The following is a 21568-nucleotide window of genomic DNA, read 5'->3' as shown; positions in this document are numbered from 1 at the left end:
TATTCTTCTGTTTAACTCATTAAAGTGATCTCATTACACATTCCTGCCCAGGACTCTACATTCAGGTTAGAATGAAAAGGTCTAGAAGGCAGCAGAAACATAGTGTGCATTTGGTTCCTTCTGCAACAATAAAGATTAGCACGCACTTCCTTAATTTACCTGGAAAATATTTTAGTTTACATGGAAAATATTTTAGTTATTATGCTTACGGAAATATTATTTAAGTGGCTATCCACAAAGACCTACATAGACCTGTATTTAAGAAAGCATAAACAAGAGCAGGCTTCAAGAGAAGCATCTCTGTGTACTTTCCACCGCTAAAAAGAACTTGTACCTAAGACCTTCTAGATGTGTATGGAGAGATCATAGCAATGACCGGAATAGAAATCAGTTTAAAAAATGTTTCTCAAAGTACAAAGACAAAACTTTGTTATTCTAGGGGAAAGGTAGATAGAAAGTGCAGGGAAATTTGAAGGGTGGAAAGAGCAAAAAGGTCCCCAATGCCTCAGTTTGCAGCTCGCAGCAATCCCAAGATGACTCTGTATGACGCACGTGACAGCAATGTGCAAACTGTGGTCTTTACAATGCCCAGCTGGACAATATTTACTGTCTTTTCTTACACCAGCCTCGTGCTTATGGGCACTCATTTACCTCCCAGCCTGCTCTACACAACCCATTCTCCAGCAGGAGCTGGCAGCAGCCAGCACTGCTCCTCCCTTCCTTCTGCCTGGGATGGCATTGCCAGCCGAGGCACTGCCCAGCAGGTCCATCACACGGCATCCCTTTTCTGCACCCATCCAACATCCTTCCAGGCTCCGTTTGCTACAAACAGCGGGCGCTGCCTGTCATCCAGGGTAAGCAGGGGATCAGCAGAAATCATGTTTGTGTAACAAGGGGTCTAAGAGACATCTGCTTTTCCCACAGACAAGCAAAGAGGGCTCTACCATCATGAGTATTTTCCAGAATTTGGAAACAACAAGAATGCTCGTGATGAACACAAACAACAAAACGGCTTGTGATGAATACGTAAAGGCTCTCATAAAAGAAATGTCGAAGCATAATTTGCTTATAATACCTTACTGACCTTTTTCATCCCAGCTCAACAACGATTCTGCATTGGACTTTCAGGAAGCAAATTGTAAAGCTATTGGAATCACACTTCTCGGTTGTCAAAAATATGCAACCTTTGTACTTCACTCAAAATGTGTGGTCACAGAAATGTAATGAATGCTGCCCTGTCACGCCTCTTTATTAAATCAATCATGATCTAATTTCCTGAAAGTCATATCTTTTGTTTTGGCAGTCTTACAAACTACATTTTGAAAAGTCTTAAAAGTCAGATAACCGGGATGGTAAAATTGGTTATAAATAGAAGTGGTAATGAGTACTCATTTAGTCAGAAAAAAAGAAGTCTAAAAGATTTCCCCTGTTTTCTTCTTTCTCTGCTTAATAAAGCACAAATTGGATGAACCACAGGCTGTTAAATATTCTGCTTTCACTCCCTCAGGATATTAATTTATTGTTCCTTCTAATTTTATTTAAACGTATTGCTTTGAGACGTATGGGGATGCTCTGCAGTGACAAGTTAATTATGCCATTATTAGGAAAGCTATCTGCTGAAAATTACCGTAACAGAGACTTGCGGGAAAGTCCACAGGCATTTGAAACATGTCCTGCATTCATTTTCAATAGGGAACTTCTCAAGTTCCCACACAGGCTGAAATAAGGGAAAACTCCCACCAGTAACTCATCACAAGACCGTAGCAGAAATCACACAGGATCTGATGAAAGTTATATGCATAATTTTGCTGGTCACTGATGCACTGATTTTCCAAAATTTTATCTCTTGTCAGGATATACAAATGATACACTTAAATTTAAATATTGGAAGTTTCTTTTCATAAGATTCAGTAGTTCTATTATAGTTTGTCATGCATACTCATTATGTTTTCCTGCACTCTCTAAATGCAACATCATTCACGCTTCTCGGAACGAGAAAAAACAATAGAAAGATATTTCACCAACAAGCTCTGCAAACGATACCTGTCACAATCTGGTTTATATCACTCAGGATAATTTACAAACATTCATCAGAGATATGTTTTTAAAATTAAAACTTAAGGCAGATGAATCAAAACAGTATGCACACATGCATGCATGCACACACACACAGAGTTTAAAAATTAAAAGACAAATTGAAAGCAGTCATTAGTGACCCAAAAAGCACATACGGTTGACTTAGGGGTCCCAAAGCAACCGTTGACGGTTAGGTATAACTAACAATATTCTCATAACACTGAAAAAATCCTGAACAGTTCAAGGCAATCCAACTTTTTCCCTGCAGCCACATGCTTTCAAAGTAGAACTGATATTTTTTGTACCTCTTTCTCATGATCTGAAAACCAGCTGGTGTCTTTACTGGAGCCTTGAGGCAAAATATGAACATCCACCAAAACAGCAAAGTTCCCACACTGAAAAAAAAAACAACAAAAAAACAAAGAAGGAAAAAAACGTTCAACTGTAGCTGCCAGGAAGCACATGTCGAGCAGACAAGGAGGTAAACAATCAGGTAAGCATATGCATCTGATTCAGAGATACAGCAGGCAGAACATAAAACTGTGGAAAATTATGAAGTATGGAATTACAAATTTACCATTGTTTGCAGGCTTAATGAGAAACAAGAGTACCAGAGCTATCTTGGATAGCTCACTGAAAAGTTTAAACAATAACAACATGCACAAGTACATGGAATTTTCTTCCGCTATCTATATGCCACTTTTAAATCTGAGTTCACAAATTTTAGGATATGAAAAATTATCTATTCCTTCACCAAATCATCTAGATCATTCTATTTTCTGATAATGTATTACCATATTAGTTATCTAGTTTGCATTTTATATTAAGTCCTTAAAAACTTAGCCTCTTTAGAAGTCTTTTCCTCTCTCCAAACTGATATAAAGAACGGCAAGTTTGAAGAACATGTGGTAATTACCCAGTATTCATTGACATCTGACATTTAGCCAATACTATACTTTGACTGGTTAAATGATAATAAGGCTAACCTATTAATAAACACTACAAATAGTTGTTAGGATGATAGAGGCTAAATCCCAAGACACATCAGCGATTTCTGAAATTCCTTGATAAGCTTTAATTCAGGATAGTGTGACATGCATGGTTTAATCATTATCTTTCATCCGTATGTCAGTCATTGATGACCTTCTAATATAAGGAAGAGTGAACAGCACAAACACACCTCCTTAGTTCTGCTGTGCGCTAACTCACCCCTAGTAAGAGAACACGACCTCTTTTGATGTGCAGAGGTACGGTGCATTACAAGCTAACGCTTTCCCTTGCTTCTAACATAACACAGCACAAAATCTCACTCAGACATCCTTTAACTAAACAAGTCATAAGGTAAAAGCCAATTGCATCATTCTGTTTTGGCTGCTTGTGCCGTGCTTGTGATGCAATAAACTCACTCTTTGAGAAGACTGGACATGTGCGGTCATGGTAATTGCACATCCGGAATGTCTGATGGAATAGCAACAACATCCTGATTCCAGATAAATCTCAAATGTGTATGTACAATCCAGCATCAGATTGGGCTCATTTCAAGTGGACGTTGCAGCACGCACTTCCTGTCCTAACTTTCTCTCTCTCCCTCCCTCTCTCTCTCTCCATATTTGCTCTTCGCTGCCAAACATCTGCAAACCCCACGCCAGAATTCCAATTGCTAACAGAACGAGTTCTAGAAATAGTATGACATATATTTTTACACTATAGTCGTACATCACCTACAGTCTAAAAGGTACATCTATATCTTAGGCTTATGGTATAGCAGAAGTACAGTCTTTGAGAGTACCTGTACAGTTAGTACAAACAAAGAACAAGATTTAACATCAATTTTATTAGTCATGACGGCTTATTTGGCAAATTAGAAAACTCTGGGTTTAGAAAACACTGAGATCTGTAAGTTACCCATACACAGAAGTACTTAAATAATTATTTAAATATAATTAAAATATAACTCATGACTAATATTGTACTGTAAACTAGAATGCAAAAGTTTGGCAAATGAGACAGGCATTGTGAAATCATTTTGAGAAACTTCTAAGTTACTTATAGGTATCAGTCACTGAAAGAGCAGAATGCTTTGATCTATTTTATCAAAAGACTTCTCTTTCCTCCAGAGAACCAAGAATTACCAGATGGCTGCAACAGCAAACCTCTCCAAGCTTTAAATTGATGACAAAATATCTCTCAAAAATCTCTGGTGAATCATTTGTCAGTTCCAGCAAACTTTAAAGTTGACTACTGAACTTCAAAGTTAGCAGACACTGCATATTATAAAGAGAAAGCCAGTAAATTATTCACGGTTCAGCACTTATAACAACGAACAAGTATTTGATGCATCGAGAAAATTCAAATTATCAAATGCTACATGTTAACTTGCATCATTTTCTATTGACTGCAGAAACTTTACATATAGATACAGATGCAAAGTATAGACCTGTTTTTCAAGCAGAGATAATGTTTAATTATTTTCTTTTAAATGGCAATATTTGTCTCATTTGCCAATCTCAAAACAACTAGAAAAAAGAAAATAACTAACCATATTTTAAACTATATAATGAAACAGTTCAATATTATCTTAAAAAATATTACAAAAAGACCAAACATTTGTAGTACTTCAAAGAAAAACAAATATTTATTAATAATGTGTAATTCTTTGTAAAAGACAAGCTTTCCCAATGGAAGATTTCTATGCCTCTGAGTTCTGGAGCATTCTTCTTGTAGAGAGCGTACCTGGAGATATTTCAACATCAAAAAGCCAAGAGTTTTGCCCCTCAATTAGAATGGCTTTGGGACAGGACACAAAGAAGCATAACTGTCACAGACAAAGAGGAATAAGGGGAATAAGAGAATATAAGCTCAGATCTTTCTGGCGCTCGTTACCTTCTATTTTTCCTAAGTCCTGCACATGATATAAAGCAACAGCTCCCATGCAGGCTCCTTTGTATTCTGAAATTACATCATACACTGTGAACCCTACACCTCTATTTATACTTTATGTGCCTTCACATGGTACAGCTTTATGTATGGTATTTACACTAAGCAGCTCAATAGAACTTTGGCTGCTCTAGCAGCAAAGGAAGAGTTCTCCATTCAGACTAAATTCCAATACAAATAACTGCAGGGAACTGAAAGAAGTGGAAGAAAAACGTATACTGTTTATATTAAGAGATTTGATGATCTTATAAAAGTTTCTAAATACTTCTTATTCTACAGACATGCAATTCCACGAAAATACTGGTTATTATTTTAGAAGAAATGAAGTGTTTCCAGTCATTGTGGCTGCAAGAAGCAACTCATGCCTCCTAAGCACCATAACTGAAAGGCAAACAAAGAGAATAGAAATTTTTAATTTTATTTTTTCAACCTCAATGTCAAAATTTGCACTAGAAATTATTTTCAGAGGTGCAATTTTCAGAACTGGAACCCAAACGCCTGATTTGATGGGAAACACTTTTGTCAAGAATCAACAGAAAAGCATTTCACTGAAAAATTAAAGACAGAAACAGATGCGCCAATTTTATATATCCTCCATAATTCTAGAATTCAAAAACTTCATTTTTACAAGCTGGTTTTTAGTGTACTTGCTGTAACAGTCTAGTGACATTCACTGTGCTATTAAACAAAGGGCTTTAAATGATCTCAGAATGTTGTTAGTGTATTGTTGTACAGTAATGGCATCTAATTCAGAACATATTTTCAGGAATCAAACTGTTTATACAAATACATCAAACACTCCATAGATTCTGAAAATGGAAAAGATAACCAGACATGTAACATAAACAGAATGAATACCAATGCAAAGTGGTAAGTCAGTCAAGGAGAGTCAGCTGCTCATGACCTGTTAAAACCTTGGCTCAGGATAAGCACATATTAGATTTTGGATTATTATCTCAAATCCCCTGATGAGTAGAAAAACCCAACCAAATACTTTTTATTGCTATACTCATTTTTACAATCTGGGGGCTCCTACATGGGTACTTGCATTTCTTAAAATGCATCACTTCAAATAGCATAAAAACAGTCATTATAAACAAAAATACTTGGGATGCTGGGGATAAGCATGGTGAGTTTGTATTCAGTTACATCATTCCAAGTGCGCTGTATCATTAAACCAGCCAGGACTGGAGAGCCAGCCTCCCAAGACACATATTAGCTGTTCCCATTTCTGTGATTATTCTACGGATGCAGGCTGTAGGGTCAGAATTAATTGAAGCTTAGTTGAAGAGGAAACATATGATAGTTTGGCTAGCTTTTGGGGGCGGGTAGGAAGGAGACAAGCTGCAACTGTCACACATGCCTTCGCTTTCCAGAAGGATAGCTGCAAACGTAGGTGAAATCGTCAGCGTGATAGTAGTAGTGTGCTTGAAGTTTGCTGTCTCTGCTTCAGATCAGAATGGTCTTCGTAGTAGCAAAAGCTTGGGAAATTTGTTATATTTATTGGCCTACAGAAAGACAATACTTTTCCCTTTAAGCCTTACTTTGTTTCTAATCAATTTTAATTAAAGACGATTTTAAAACACATTTCCCAGTTCCACTGGGAGAGAAACATGCCTACACTGTAAAACTTCAGTTCTCCAGGCTGAGCATATAGGGACTGTTTCTTCCTAATGTTACCTCTTCCCTTAAAGTTGTGGTATTTAGTTACACCAATAATTTTATTCCACTCTCAGATGATGTCAATAGTAAAAAAAAAAAAAAATAGACTAGATCCTGACAACAACTCAAAAATGTCATGATGCTGAAAAGGGCAGTGAAAGTCTTGTAGTTTGTTATAAATATTGCATGACTCCAAGGAGATGAGTTGTAACACAAAACCATGCTCAACACTGAGCCATTAACTTTGTTACTGAGGAATTCACAGCTGATGGTACTAGGTACAAAATGGGACTACAGGGAAGAGTAACTAGAAACTCATACCCACAGACTACACTCTGCTGTGTTTCAGAAAACTTTACACTATCTTGGCTGTATATTGCTGTTTCATGAGTGTCCAGCAAACACCCAGGCTGCCCTTCAGAAATCTCAAATGGGATTCTATTTTATTTACTAGAGTTGTAAAAAAGTTTTGACAAATAGCTGGCCTTGTTATAGAAGGATTATAGCCATCAGCTGACATAGTCTAGATCTTTTTAGTCCTCTGCTTTCAAAAACTCTATGGGATCACTCTGCAACAGTAAAAAGGGAGCAGCAGATCAACAGCAACTGCATAAGGGAGGGGGGTCTAATTTGAAGATCTATCTTCAAAGATAGCTGTACTAAATTATACACAGATGTATCAGGAGTCAGTCAACCTAAAATGCATTCAGACTTCCCAAAAGCACTAAGGAAATTCCCCCTTTTATAAGCTGAATACAAGTTATATCTAAATAATCTTTTGCAAGGCTTGCTTTTTTAGGAATATAGTCCATGTATGAGAAATTCGTAAAGGGAGGAGTGTTCAGTTTTCTGGTCGTTTAGTGTAAGAAAAGAAGTAGTATCTCAAAATTCAATCAATGAGCTATAGGAGTATCCAGATCACATTCAGAGGGTCCCATGCCAAGCAAAGAGGTGCAAACAGAGAACAAGCCTTTACAACAAATTTCTGAGAAAAGTAGTGTGAGAACACAACAAGAAACCAGGATGCATCATCAAGGCAGTATGCTAGACTCTTAGAAGGTGAAGATAGCCAGGATATTAAATGTAAGAAATAATGGGAAAAGGAAAACAAGAAATACGTGTGAATAATTCAACCCCTAGGAAAATGTAAAGAAATGTAAGTAGTTTCAAATCTGATGGAGCTGTGTGTAATGGAGACTTTCAAATTAAGAACTAATACGCTACTGTCAAAGCACACAATTGTGACAGAGCCACCCGAATCAATAGATTAAAATAAATTAGTCCAGACAACTCCTTCAAGAACATTCTAAGCACCTCCTATGGTAAAGATCTGCATGTTTTTTAGCAACATAAGAATGCTTCAGCGCAAACAGAGCCCTTCAGTTCATCACCCACAGTCAGGCTAAGGAGTAATTACTTAATCTAAACATCTGAACTGGTCTCAGAGAACTGCTCTATCAGGTACAAAGTTGAAAAAGAAGTCTAAATTGCATGAGAGAATTAAGCTCAATTTAGGTTGTCAGTCTATGCTGGTCTGGTCCCAATTCCGTAGGAGGTTTTGTAGCCTACATATTGAAAGGAGCCATGAAGCTGGAGCTCAAACAATTGCAAAAAGCAAGTTTTTCCTCAGGGCAAAGTCTCCAAGTAACAGTGCAATCTCAACATTGTTTTGAAAGGATATATACCATGCCCCTGCCTGTGTCAGAACTGATCCAGAAAAACAGAAATAGCAACACAGTATTTGTTCAAGATAATAAAAAGATAATTTGAGATTCCAACAAGTTGCTTTCACCCTTTTTTTGTAAAATATTATTATAAGAACTATGTTATTTCTTAAATCACAGTTAGCAAGTCATGAAGAAATACTAATCTCTGCAGCAACGTGCATTTATGACACTTTGGGTTGGGGAGGGTGAGAGGCCATATTAACTGGAGAGCTGATCATATTCACAGTCTATCTAAATGCAATTAATTCTTAATTGTAAATTTTAAGGACATTTCCTAGGGCTTGGACACAGCAATAGGGTGCCACAGGATAACACATTATTGTGTATCACCTGATCTTTGGTAAGTGGGTGGAGATAAAAAATAGAGCTTCCTTACCTAGCTCTCACCCTAAGCTATCAGCAATAAAAGCTTGGTATAATGAAAGTGATTAATGACGAGAAGAATGGCCTCGTCACTGCTATACTAACCTGGAATTTGGGACGTCCTCTGTGGTTCTAGAAAGCCAGTGCTGGGATTTAGTTTCTTACCCAGGTGGAAAGACAAAGGAACTAGTACGCACCCTGGACAAAAAGCTTGGCACATCTGAATCATTCATTTTGTAATGATCAGATACTACAGTAATAGGTATTATCATATTAAGTATTGAGAACTGGTAACCCTAACAATAATCACTACTTCTTTTGATTTCTGCACTGTAGATCAGAGAAATCAGCCTCTTCAATACTTCCTCACAAACTAAATTAAGCTTCAGATTTAGGTATTTCTAACTATCACAGGTCTAGCAAGTGGTTAAAACAACTAGAATGCGTAGAGATTTCCAATACATAAAATGGCTCGCTTATTAAAGTCAAGCTAAGACACAGGAGGTACGACTAAAGCTTCCAACAAACCTGAAAACCACCATCAGTAAAGTGACAATGTAATTTTCTGAAGAAATTACAGCCAGAAATAAAAAGACTTCAGGGCCTTTTTCAGACCTTTAACTTCTTAAATAATTTTCACAGGTTTTCACATATATCCTCTACATGCTATATTTTAATATTAATCAGCCAAACTTGAACAGAAGATTACCAAGTATGTATTGGCAAGCTACTGGTGCATTCGTGGACAGCTAAGGAGCTTAGTAATGTACCACCTGATTTTAGGTGTTCCTGCATGTGCTAGTTGTGACTAGAAAATTAAGTGCAATAAAAATTAAGGTAAAAAGACACCACCCTCAGTATCTTTTGATGTAAGCTCTATCAGACAAAATAAATCCAGCCATTGGACAGCATGGAAAACACGATTTACAAAATTCTAGTAAGGTGAAGAAAAGATAAACCATAATGTTTGCTGGGTAAGGTAATGTGCACATTACTAAGCTGAAGGGAGCAGCAGTTCCCGAGCATATGATGCATCCAGTAACATATTTCTTGAGTTTATTGTACAACAGCTGCAGGGCTGGGCCGACTTCCCTCTCACAAAAACAGAACGGGGAAGTGAGGGCAGGTCCCACGCAGGAAATTGTTCCACGTTCCCCAACTTTGCAATTATTTCACAAAGCCTCTGATTCCTTTTAATACTAAGAGAGAAGGTCTCACCTGCCCTAAAATTTACTTCCTTCCCTCCCTCTCATGAAGACGTTACCTACCGCAGCATGCAGCTACTTCAGTGGGAAGCAGGAGGCAACAGAAAACCAAACATCTGCAGTCCACATTTCAATATAAAATATTTGCAGATGTTAAATCTTTATGCCAAAATAATTTAACAGATTAAAGACACATTGATTACAGATGCTCAAGACTTTAAGACAAAAACATAAAGCAAAAGTATTTTTTATTTGCAAAAAAAGAAATAGCAAGCCAAATTTCTTAATATTGTTAGATTTGCTTAAGTGGTTGAAATGTTACATTTTCCAAGTGCGTAAAAGAAGTACTTTTTAACTCTGCATTTTAAATAATTTGTCTTTGAAATAAAGCTAAGCCAGGAAAGTTTCAGAATGCTTGAAAGCTCTTTCAAAAATAATATAAGAAAAAAGTGATTCACTTCTGAAAAAGGCGTATTACAAAAGTGACACCCTTTGGACAAAATCCTTCGACTAAGTGGTAGCATATTTAGTCAACAAAGTAGAGAAAAGCTCATCAAAATAATCAATGCTTTATCTGCAAAGGCAGAAGGGAAGAAACAAATGAAGCCTTTCGAGTGAACAAGTGATGCTCTAAATCCTACTGCCAAAAAAGCAGAATCAAATGGATGGAGAATACATAGTATTTCAAAATGGAAACAGGTCATAAAAAACCTAAAGGAACTACCAGCTGGAAAGCAAACGAATGTAATTTTTTTTTTTTCATCTCCAAGAGAAAAAACTGTTTTCATCCAGCATTGAACAAAGTGTATAATAAATAGAGTTTGTGCATGAATAAAAAGAAAAATGGATATAAAAGGAATAGGAGCAACAACTGATTTATGAAAATACGTAAAATATTAACATTGTTGAACACTGAAAAGTTAGCAATAAGCAAGAACGAGTTGTGAAATGTACCACTGGTTCCTGATGGAGGTGTTTGTCAGCAGAAAGGCTGCTCAGACTAAAACTTAACCTGCGAAGGAAGCTATTTCCCCATTTGTCTGTCATTGCCCATTCTGCCTCCACCTTTCTTCCAGAACTGAACAGGTACAACTGTCCCCTAACTAAACCAGTTTTGATACAACATCTGTTTCAAAATTCATACTAAAAACTACTGAGTTTAATAGAAATAAATAGGGAGTGACTACTCATATATCTCCTAGCAAACTTAAGAAGTGGTAACCTCTGGTAGGAGAACAGGGCAATGAAAAGCAGGTGGTAGATGACTGCATCTTAACTTAAATCAGATGTAGCTGAAAAAGTACACCTGACTGTTCTAACAGCAGGCCTTCAGGAGGCACCCAGTAACACGTCACCTACCTATAGGGAGGGCAGGAGTGTACAGCATTAGATCATACACATGTTAATCAGTATTTACATGCACACAACAGGCCCATCAAAAATTTGTAACAAAAAAAAAAGTTAATCCGTCTGCAAATACTCCTCTTTTTACAACTCAGTTTCTCAGGTTGGGGTACCTACCATTTTTCTTCTAAAGATTTGTAAAAATGAGTTAATCAACGCAAGTCTCTTCCAATAGGGAAAAAGAAGCTCCAAACTAAGCACAACTGTTTTTAACAACAAACAGTGAATGGACATAGAAAGAAACAAACTCGGTATTTTACTCAAGTATAGTTTAATCTATACTTGGTTTTGTAACTTTCTATAATTATTTTTCAGACTAAGTGCATTGATAGGTATGACATTCACATGTGGTCAATCAAGTAATGAAAACCCAAGGGAAAACACTTGCTTTTAATACAATGTACAGACAGTATGGGTAACACATTGCTCATTTTCACCTATTATGAACTATAATAGAAACAACATGCTCCCAAGATTTCAGAGAAGTCCTATTTTAAAGTGGGGGGGAGGGGGGGGGCGGGAGTGACAAGAAGGACTGGTTTATTCTCAAAAAAATATTTATCTATTTCACTGAGATCAAAAGAAAAAAAGGACATAATTTTAGTAATGTTAAAAAGGACTATAAGTACCTAGGATTTCAACTGATATTTGGGAATGCGTTTAAAAAAAGGTGAAGCTTTAAATTTCAAAGCCAATTTTTTCAGATTTCCCATGGATTATGTTACTAATTGGGAATACGTGGGAAATATTTCCCACGATTATGTTTATAAAAGTCAAGTTCCAGTGATAATTAGCAGCAATCCTAACACACGTGGAAAACATTAAAACCACTTAAAATGATAAATAGTGATGATTTTATGTAACAAAATGTACACTTTAAATACATAAAAAATTGTATTGGGTCAATCCAAGGGTCCACAATGACCTGCATGCTCTGACAGTGACTAGTAGTAGATGTCTATAGGAAAAGGTTAAAAAAGATAAGCAAATAATGATACTTTCCTCAGTAGATATATTAGACATTCGGCAACATGAGGTTCCGGGGCTTTATATCCCATAGGCTGTATCTATATTTAGAAGTCATCGGTGACTGTTTTCTTGCAGAATTTGTTAAATTTGTTTATAAAACTGCATGAATTTTTGCATCCACAATATCCTGTGACAAGCAGTCCCACAAACCGATCGCACACGCACGAGGAATCATATCTCCTAGTTCATTTCAAATTATCATGTTGGTTTAACTAAATACCTTCAGTTGTTAAATTAGAACAAACAGTCATTTCTTATTTATCTCTTCCCGCCATCCATGATTTAATAGACCACTATTATTCCCCACCCACCCACCTCCAGCTTTCTCTCTTCCCGGCTGAAGAGTGTAAATTGTTCCTTATACTGAAGAAGTTCCACGTCTCACTAATTCTCTTAGTTCCACTAAGGAGAACTATAAGCACACGTCACATTTAAAAAGTAGCTGTGCACTCCATTTGTACCATGGCGCAGTGATGGTATTAATTATGTTTTCTTCATTCTGTTCCCCAAATGACTTTGCTTTTTAGAATGCTGCTGTGAATAGAGCGCATGCTTTCAGAAAATATTATAAACTTTAAGAAGTCATTGCTGTGTGTTGGTCTTGTGTTCAGGACCCACCATTTACATACATAAGTTTGAAGTTGTTCTCCCTCACTCCCCACATCCATCACATTTACCTAGTCATCAGTCATTTAATTGTACAGCCACTCGATACTCTGAGATTTTTTGCAGTACTTCATTGTAATTCAGCTCCCCTCTCAGGTCATTTGCAAATACAAAGAACGTCCACCCCCAGAGTTCCCTGTTGTACTCCAGTATTGCCTCCATCCACTTTTATCCTTTAGCCAGGTCATCTATGTAAGGACCTTCTTTTTCAGCTCACTTAAAGAGGCTTTGGTGAGGCACCTTGTCAATCACTTTTGGAGAATCTAAAAGGGTTGTAGCAACCAGATTTCCTTGTTCCTTACACTCACTAGTTCCTGTAAAGAAGCCAGAAGGCTGTGATGCATGACTTCTCTTTACAATGGGTGTCTTGACTTTTTCCCCAATGTACGCCACAAATCTGTATATCCATTCATTCTGCCTTAATGGAGTTTGTGGTAATTTGCCTGCTACGGATGTTAGACATTGATCTGACAACTTTCTGGTCCTATCATACGAAGCACTCTCAAATACATGGAACTAGGGCAGTTTAAAAGGAACAAGATCTGCCAAAGTTTACTATTCACACGTATGCTAAAATCGGGCTTTCTGTGTACTTATTCCAGTGCAGAGTACCAATTAACTAAAATAGACAACTATATTAAAACTCATTGTTTCTTTTGCAGCTAAGAACGTTATGAAACTGGAAAATTAGTTCTTAAAGTTAACATGTCTGTTTCAAAAATTTCAGCTTTTTTAAGAACATCTTAGTAAATAGCAAAACTCTACAAATGCATCTTAGTACCCTCTCCTCTTGCGTACAAATAGAGAGATTCATGTTCAAGTGCTTTCTCCCTCAGGAGACTAAGTCTGCTTCACTTACCTCCCAGATTCCCCCCATACTGAACCAAACTGCTGAAAAAACCCCCTCACCTTCTGTACAGAAGGCCATAATCTTGTATAAAACAGTCCCTTAACACTTTTTTTTATAATTTTCTAGCTAAAGGTACATATCTTTCTACATTTATCAGATTCTTTTTCTCCATGGTCTATCAGTAAGCCTATTGCAAAAAATTGCCACAGGTGTTCTAACACTTCATGAGGTTTTTCATGGATTTAAGTTCATCATTCAAGACTTTCTCCAGGCCTGCCAAGGTCACAATTCCTCCTTAGTGCATCTTCTAAATAGGTGAGTGCTATAGTAAAACAGATAGAAGAAAGCAGCTCACTAAAGTAAGGTATGTCATCTAATAACGAGCATCTCAGATGTCACCTAGCTGAATTTAATCTTGCTTAATTGCAATATTTATGTCTATCCAGCAATACGTTAAAAAGGAAAAAAAAAATGAATTACTTAACACATCTACAGTACACCTAATTTTTCACAACCTGTATCTATCTGCTTAGGTCTGTAAGGGGGAAAGAAATACAGTTTACATGCAAAACATCCCTACCTGCTGCACTGCAATTTAATGCCCATAATCAATAAGAACAAGACATCCATCACTGTCAACTGCTTTGTATCGCACAAAGGGTAAATCATTTTCATCATTGTTGATTTTGCTCCTCTAAAAAATGAAATTCTGAGTGATACAGCATTTTGCGTTAAAAAAAACAGTGCATTTTTCTTTAAAAAAAGTCAATGATTAGTTGCCAGAGCTGTAAAAACTAGGCCCAGTTTACGCTATTGTGCCAACAAAAACAACTGTTTCTTAACTTGCTAGTTCTTTTAATTTATTACCATATCAAGGAGATATAACTCAAATTTGTAATCAACAAAAACATAATTATTGGGGCATCAGCCTAAGAGAAGACTTTTTCCCCTGCTTGCTGAAGTAGAGTTCTGGTCTATATCACTCTCAGTTCCCAAGCCTCTTTCCACCTCTCCTTATCTCGGTCTTCATTTTCCCACTGTCAAAGCCTGTTTTTCCAGGAAGGAAAGTTATGGTAAAGATGAGGAATATTGTTCAGCACCTCTTTGCCCTTTGGCACTGCTATCAAACACTGGGATTTTATCTGCCACATTAGCAGAGATCTTACAAAAAACACATTCCTTTTTGTATAATGTACATGGTGGTCACTCAAACAATAACCAGTAACAGATGTCTGAAGCGAGGAGAATGGACTATTTAAATAGAACTTTATAAATTCTGATGATACTTTCCCAGATTTGAAACCTTGACACTTAATTTATAACTATCAGTATGGCCATATACTTTCCTTTGTGTGTTTATTTCTAGTTCCAACCTCGGTAAGTATACTTTGTCCATCATGCTTTAAGTTTCACTATGACCTTGCAGATAATCTTACCCTCAACTTGCATTCATTTAATAGCATAAAGATAATGGTAAAAAATGAAAAACCCTTTGCAAAGAATCCAATACCCAAATAAGGAATTCTGACAGGGGCTATGAACTTAAATGCTTACATAAAATTACTGGTCACATTTAGTACCCTGCAATGACCATCTGGGAAAGTTTTTCTTTCAAAGGAAACACAGAAGTATGAAAGAAATGTAACCTGCCAGGGTCTTTTCCATTGAAGTTTTAATGTTACAGGATCTGTATTTAGGTCTGCTTTCCAGGGATTTTTAAAAAGCACTCTCACACAATATGCATGGGAAATTAAATAAGTGCTTTAAATACCCTTACAGTTTACTATTAAAAGAAAATGTTGGAGGTTTTAGAAGAAAATTCTCCATGAATCTACATATGTAACCCATATCTGCAATAGCACTTTTACTCACATAGAAACAGTAGAACTAAAGATCAACTTGGCATAACACTGAAGCAGTTTTTTAAGACTACAGTCTTTACACTGCTGCATTATGTTTAATTACCTTTGTTTTCACAATTCCTTTTAACAAATAAAGTTTCCTATATGTATTTGTGGTTACAGCTGCTTAAGAAAAAAGTAATTTTTTAAAATGTCGTTAAAAAAATCCATCTTAGCTACAGAAACAAATGATATCAATAAAAGTAGCAGCAATGGACAAGAATAGATTTTAAAAGACAAAGTCAAATTCTGCCATTGTAACATCTCTGCATAGATGAAGAAGAGGTTTAGACACACACTTAGAGACAATTTGTTGTACTTGAGGACAAAACGTATCCTTCAGAACCTTCAAACTTGTTGATATGTAAAAATAAGCAGATGCAGTAGAATTTCCACATTCCTGATTAAATTTTTAAAACGGTTGAATAAGATGGATAATAATCCCATAAAACACGAGACATTTTAAAGCTTTGCAATCAGCTTCAATAGCATAAATCCACTTGTATTTTGCTCAAGACACTCAGACATGACTTTCAGGGTCATTTTTAGGGAATACTTGTCCCCTTTCTTCTAAAGGCAGTGCAACAGTAGTATCCTGTGTAAAGGTTTTACCCTCTGTGGGCAGTAGATAAACAGATGTATGAAGTATTCTTCCAATAGACAGATCACATTACAGGTCAGAAAGTTTCTTTTCTTCGCGTTACAATATTCACCTGTATCCATGTTATTGGAAACCCACAAAGCTCAAAGAGACAGGCTGACAAGACGGAAAGGGCTCTTTGTATACAGCAATAACATTTCTGATAGAACTTAAGCAACGCCTACCAGTAGTCACAAATTTTATATTAAAATACATGACGATAGATGCTACTAATATAATGCAATTTCAGCGGTTTAAAAAAAGCCACAGCTGTCGTACAATTGTATGTGTGAAAATCACAGGAGAAAAACCAAAGGATGAACTCTCACAACTCTCACATACTGCAAGAGTCACCTACGACAGACAGTGGCTGATAAAACTATGCCAATTAAGGATCTTCAACATATCTGCAAAGCTAGACTGCTATGGCTAAGTCTTCACTTCCTATATATCTGCATCTTTTTAAAGAGCAAACATAGGAAAGAGTACACTTTATAAATTAAGAAGAAAAAAAAAAAAGCAACTTTATTTTTTTCCGTGGATTTAAACAGAAAAAACCCCTCTACATTACAGATTGAGAGGGAATTACCCCTTGGAAAGTAACAGCTCATTTTTAATTAAAAAAATTGATAGTATGCTAGCCTCACAACTGTCTCTGTTAAAAGGAATGAAGAAACAGAGATGACAGCACATGACCGATTACAGTTCCTGGATCTCAGGAACGCAGAGTACCACAGAGACAGGAACAAGTGAACGCACTCTCCATTTTATCTGATTCACAAGAGGAAGAGGAAGACAAAAAAAGAACTTTGCTTTAACATGTCCGAGAATGTTGTTAAGCTTCATTATACTTACATACAGCCATGTATTTATATCTTTATATTATTTTTTGCTTGAACAAGAGGTTGACTCGGGGCTTTTCAAACAGACAGAAAAGACAAGTGTTTGTATACAACAAACACAGCAAAAATACATGTTATTAATCAACTAACAGGCCCTACGATCTTGCTAAAGGACGCAGTTAAATGAAGATGAAATATTTCTTTACTTGTCTGACACTAAGAATGAATTTATGTGATCTACTGTAAAGTAATTAACATCAAAGAGAACATTAGACCAGGGTGTGTAAACATTTTAATTCATTAATATTAATGATTATAAAATGATAAAAGTGCTAGATGCTCCAAACCTTGCTGGCTTTAAAGTTTTTCAATATGGCCTTCAACCTTCCTTAATTAGGCTGAAGATTACTCTGAAATAGTTGCACTAAAAATTATAAATAAAAAGTCATCCTCATCTTAACAAAAGTTACATATTCTTGAAATTATACAATAGGTCATTAATAGCTGAACAAGCATGACTAGCAAAAGAAAATATATTAATTGATAGTATTTAGTGAAAAGTATTTCAGAGACAAAAATTTTGTATTTGATGCTTCAGAAAAAAAATGAAAAATAACAATCAACAAAAAAAAAATCTGCAAATTTATCAACCAAGCATTTTTGAATCATTCAGACAAGTATACAAGTTCTTAATAGCCATTAACAGAAATACACACTTTCTGGATAAAACGTTATCGATTTGTATATAATTGTAGATGACAAAACCAGAAAAAAATCAAAATAAAAAATCTAATCATATAGATTTATGTTTTAAAAGGGGTTTGATTTGTTTTTTAAAGAAGCAGTCTCTTTCTATACTACTGAGGATGTGGAGATTATCCAAATTTATTTTATCCTCTATTAACTGATTAAAAGTAGGAATAGCTAGGAGACAAATGTTCAAGAAGTCTTGAAAAATGGACTCCTGGAATAGCTTACCTATAGTCCAGTTCAGTATACCTTTAAAGACTTGCTCCTCTAAGAATACCACACTGAAGTGAACTTTATTTTTTTCACAGACACTGTTCATCTCTTCGTAAGAAAAATGCACACAGTGAAGCAGTGATATACAAAAAACACAATCACAATATACTACAGAAAGACTTCAAAAAAGGCCAAGGCCATCACACATGCTCCCAGATGACTAAAGGTAGATTTAAGTTAAAGTTTCTGAATATGACCTTGGTAGGAGCAGGTGGAAAACTGATTAAGTAAAATCTACCATATGGTGACACATTGACTCCCACAGGGAAATTAGCAGGATTGGAAGCACCACACAAGTCTCTGCCAATTGAATCAATACAATTAACCTACACCAAACCATCATCCTTTCTTTGGATTAGTACTGGAGAAGGATAAAACATTTTGCGACTTTGTTTCACTTCAGAGGCCTTAGGTTCTCCTTCCAGTGTGGAAAGGAGAGCACAGGCTGCAAAGCAGACAATTGTGCCCCCCAAAATTATACTTTCCAGCATCTGGGAATTCCTAATCTCTTCCCTATTTCAAGCTGCCAAAACCAGTCTTTCGACCAATTAATCTTGCCACTCAAGATTTTTCCATTGGTTTGAATATAGTTTACTACTCCTAATCCTCATCTCATCATTGAGCCATTACCGATCACTGTTTTACTCCCCTCACTTCATACTTTGAGGGGAAAAGAAGAAAAGAAAAAAAAAAAAGGGCAAGCAGGAGACTGTTGCCCTGTTCCTAGCTTTCTCTCCGTTCACCCTTTTAGTTCAGCTTTCGGTTTGACTCTACCTGCACATCCCTGCTACAGCGTTGGTGTCCATCATTAATTTTCTCCTTGTTCTTGCTCCACTGCTCTCTGTAAGTCAGTCTCTGTTCCTCGCCCAAACTACTGAATCCCTGTAGCCCATTCCCATGCCAGCCACCCCCAGCCTCTGCCCGATAAATAAGGAACTTCATCCGGTTATGGTTTGTTTGCCTTCTGTTGTTCTTGGGGTTTTTTTGTTTTCTTTAAATCATCCCACCCCTTCTCCTCTTTACTTTCAAATTAGGCAGACTCCATCTTCACTCTTCTAATCTCCAGTCCAGCAGGGGCCACTAAAATCACAGACAATTCACTCTCAGTAGAGGGCTTTTCTTAACTAAAAATTGAATCTATTGAATGAATGTAAACTGATTTTCCCAGATGTGTGTAACTTGGTGGGGAGACTTCCAAACCAATGCCAAAGGGCTCATCACAAAACTCAACTTACAGTTACTGTCGTTTCTTAAAGCCCGTGATTTCTTACCATTCAAAAGACTACAATAGACAGCCAGTAGGTATGTCCAAAATACACCATTTGCAGGGAAAAAATGAGTAAAAAATTAACTTTTTAAAAATATATGTATTCCTATCTACATTAATATAGAAACATTATATAAAGACTATACAGTACGTATGTATCTTAAAGAGGCCAAACATGTTGTCAGTTGACACTGGGGGTGGGGGAACCCACCAAAATGGCTAGGAACAGTTTTAAAGGAACTCCTTTCTATGCCATAATTTGCAGCTAGAAGTTGGTGGTCTACTGGTTCTGGAAAAAAATACTCTGTTCCAATTACCATACTAAACAAATCCTTTGCCCAAAATTCACAATTTCAGTTAAATGTTTAAAACCTTGGAAAGCAAAACTGGTATGAATAATTTAGTTTTAACTAGCAGATAAAGATCATTTGCTGCCTCACTTTGTAATTTATATTTATCATTTTTTCCATCAAAGGAAATGAAGCTGGGTCAGGCAGCTGAACAGGAATGATGAAACACACAGATTATCCTTGTTCATATGCTGTTTGGGAGAATGGTTTTTACTGGGAAAAAAAATGATTCAAACTTTAGCACTTACAAAACATCTGGTCCAAGTGGTCTTCAGTAATGGTAACAGAACTTAAGCAGCAAAGAGCACTTAAGACTTAAAAATGAAGAGATAGTGATCTACAAACTGAAACTTTACTAATCTCCTATAAGAACAGTGACACATTTATTAAATACTTTCTAATAGTGACTTTAAAAATACAGGTTTGCCTTTTAAGAGTTTCATATAATAGCTTATTCTCTCAGATGACTATTTCTAAAACTGAATTTCCCCCCAATAATTTAGCTCATCCACATTGCAAGTCTGTCTGTATTTCAAGATTTTTAAAGTGTCAGTGTTATGGATTGGTGTGCATTCTATACTATGCTGTTATTTTTATCCCTTAAATAAAATACTTTTAAGAAAACAGTTTAGATTTGTACAACCTTCTAAGAAAAGCTCAGGTGAAGTATTGTAACAAAGTGCCCCTGAGATCATGGAATTAATTAATGGCAACCTTCTCAGAAGCAGTGGCAAGTTTTAGTTGGTGATTATACAGCCTACTTCTAAGTAAACACAAAAATCGTTACCAAAGTTCTGTAGATGTGTCTAGTAAGTTTTGGGGTTTGGGGGTTTTTGTTCCCTGTAAAACCTCAAAGATACACTGAAACTAAATTCATAAATATATTAATAAAGACTTTGAGAACAAAGATAAAAGACACAATATAAAAATAAGTATTATTTGACTAGATACGACGTCCATAAAAACGCTTCTATGCCATCTTAACTCTTATTAACTCCATACTATAAACAAATGAAGAACAGTCTATCAGAACGTGTAGTCTTCACAATTCTTTGTGAAGACAATGATATGGTGCTTAGGTAATATTGCACACGACCACTGCACTTGCAGTTCCTAATGGTAATAAGAATGCTGAAAACATGCATTAGTTACAAAAAAAATAAACAAAAAGGCCTTACCTATGTTGAAGCTGTGCCAGGTCTCATGATAACCAAGGCCTGAAAGAGATATACGTTCCTGTCTCTAGAGCTAAACTCATGTCAAATAGTAGTTATAGAATCTTATTTAATGTATTGTACCTGTGTCTATTAACATCAAACAGGTATAAGAACAATATTTATGAAATGTATTGCTCTATGGTCCCTTTAAAAAGCCCAAAGCCAGCCGGAAAAAAAAAAAAAAAATCCTTTGTTTTACTAAAACCAGAGTGATGATGCAAAATAATTCTTTGATCTATTATCTATTTGAAAGTACTAAGTTAAATGCAGACAGTAATTGCTGACAAATCCCAGTAGTAAACAAACCAGTTTCACATTTTACATATTATCAAGAGGCTACAGAATTAATGGTTACAGCCAGAGAAATGTTGACACAGTTGCAGATTGAGCCTTAACATGCTGATCATGT

General features: G+C 36.1%; 1 protein-coding gene across 12 annotated transcripts in view; it reads right to left on the bottom strand.

Moving 5' to 3' along the window:
- Positions 1–21568, bottom strand: part of SLX4IP (SLX4 interacting protein) — a 79348-nt gene that overhangs the window by 37489 nt on the left and 20291 nt on the right. For 9 of the 12 annotated variants that reach the window (XM_054196754.1, XM_054196761.1, XM_054196760.1 and 6 more), the window contains one exon: positions 2382–2471. The exons of the other annotated variants lie outside the window; for them this stretch is intronic. In XM_054196754.1, coding sequence (XP_054052729.1) covers positions 2382–2471 — 90 coding nt within the window. The remainder of the gene's footprint in view (positions 1–2381; positions 2472–21568) is intronic. 12 annotated transcript variants of the gene reach the window in all.

Source organism: Rissa tridactyla, chromosome 3 (genome assembly GCF_028500815.1).
Source record: "Rissa tridactyla isolate bRisTri1 chromosome 3, bRisTri1.patW.cur.20221130, whole genome shotgun sequence".
Taxonomy (NCBI): Eukaryota; Metazoa; Chordata; class Aves; order Charadriiformes; family Laridae; genus Rissa; species Rissa tridactyla.
The sequence above is the reverse complement of the archived record's forward strand: the minus strand, read 5'-3'. Positions and strand labels throughout refer to the sequence as shown.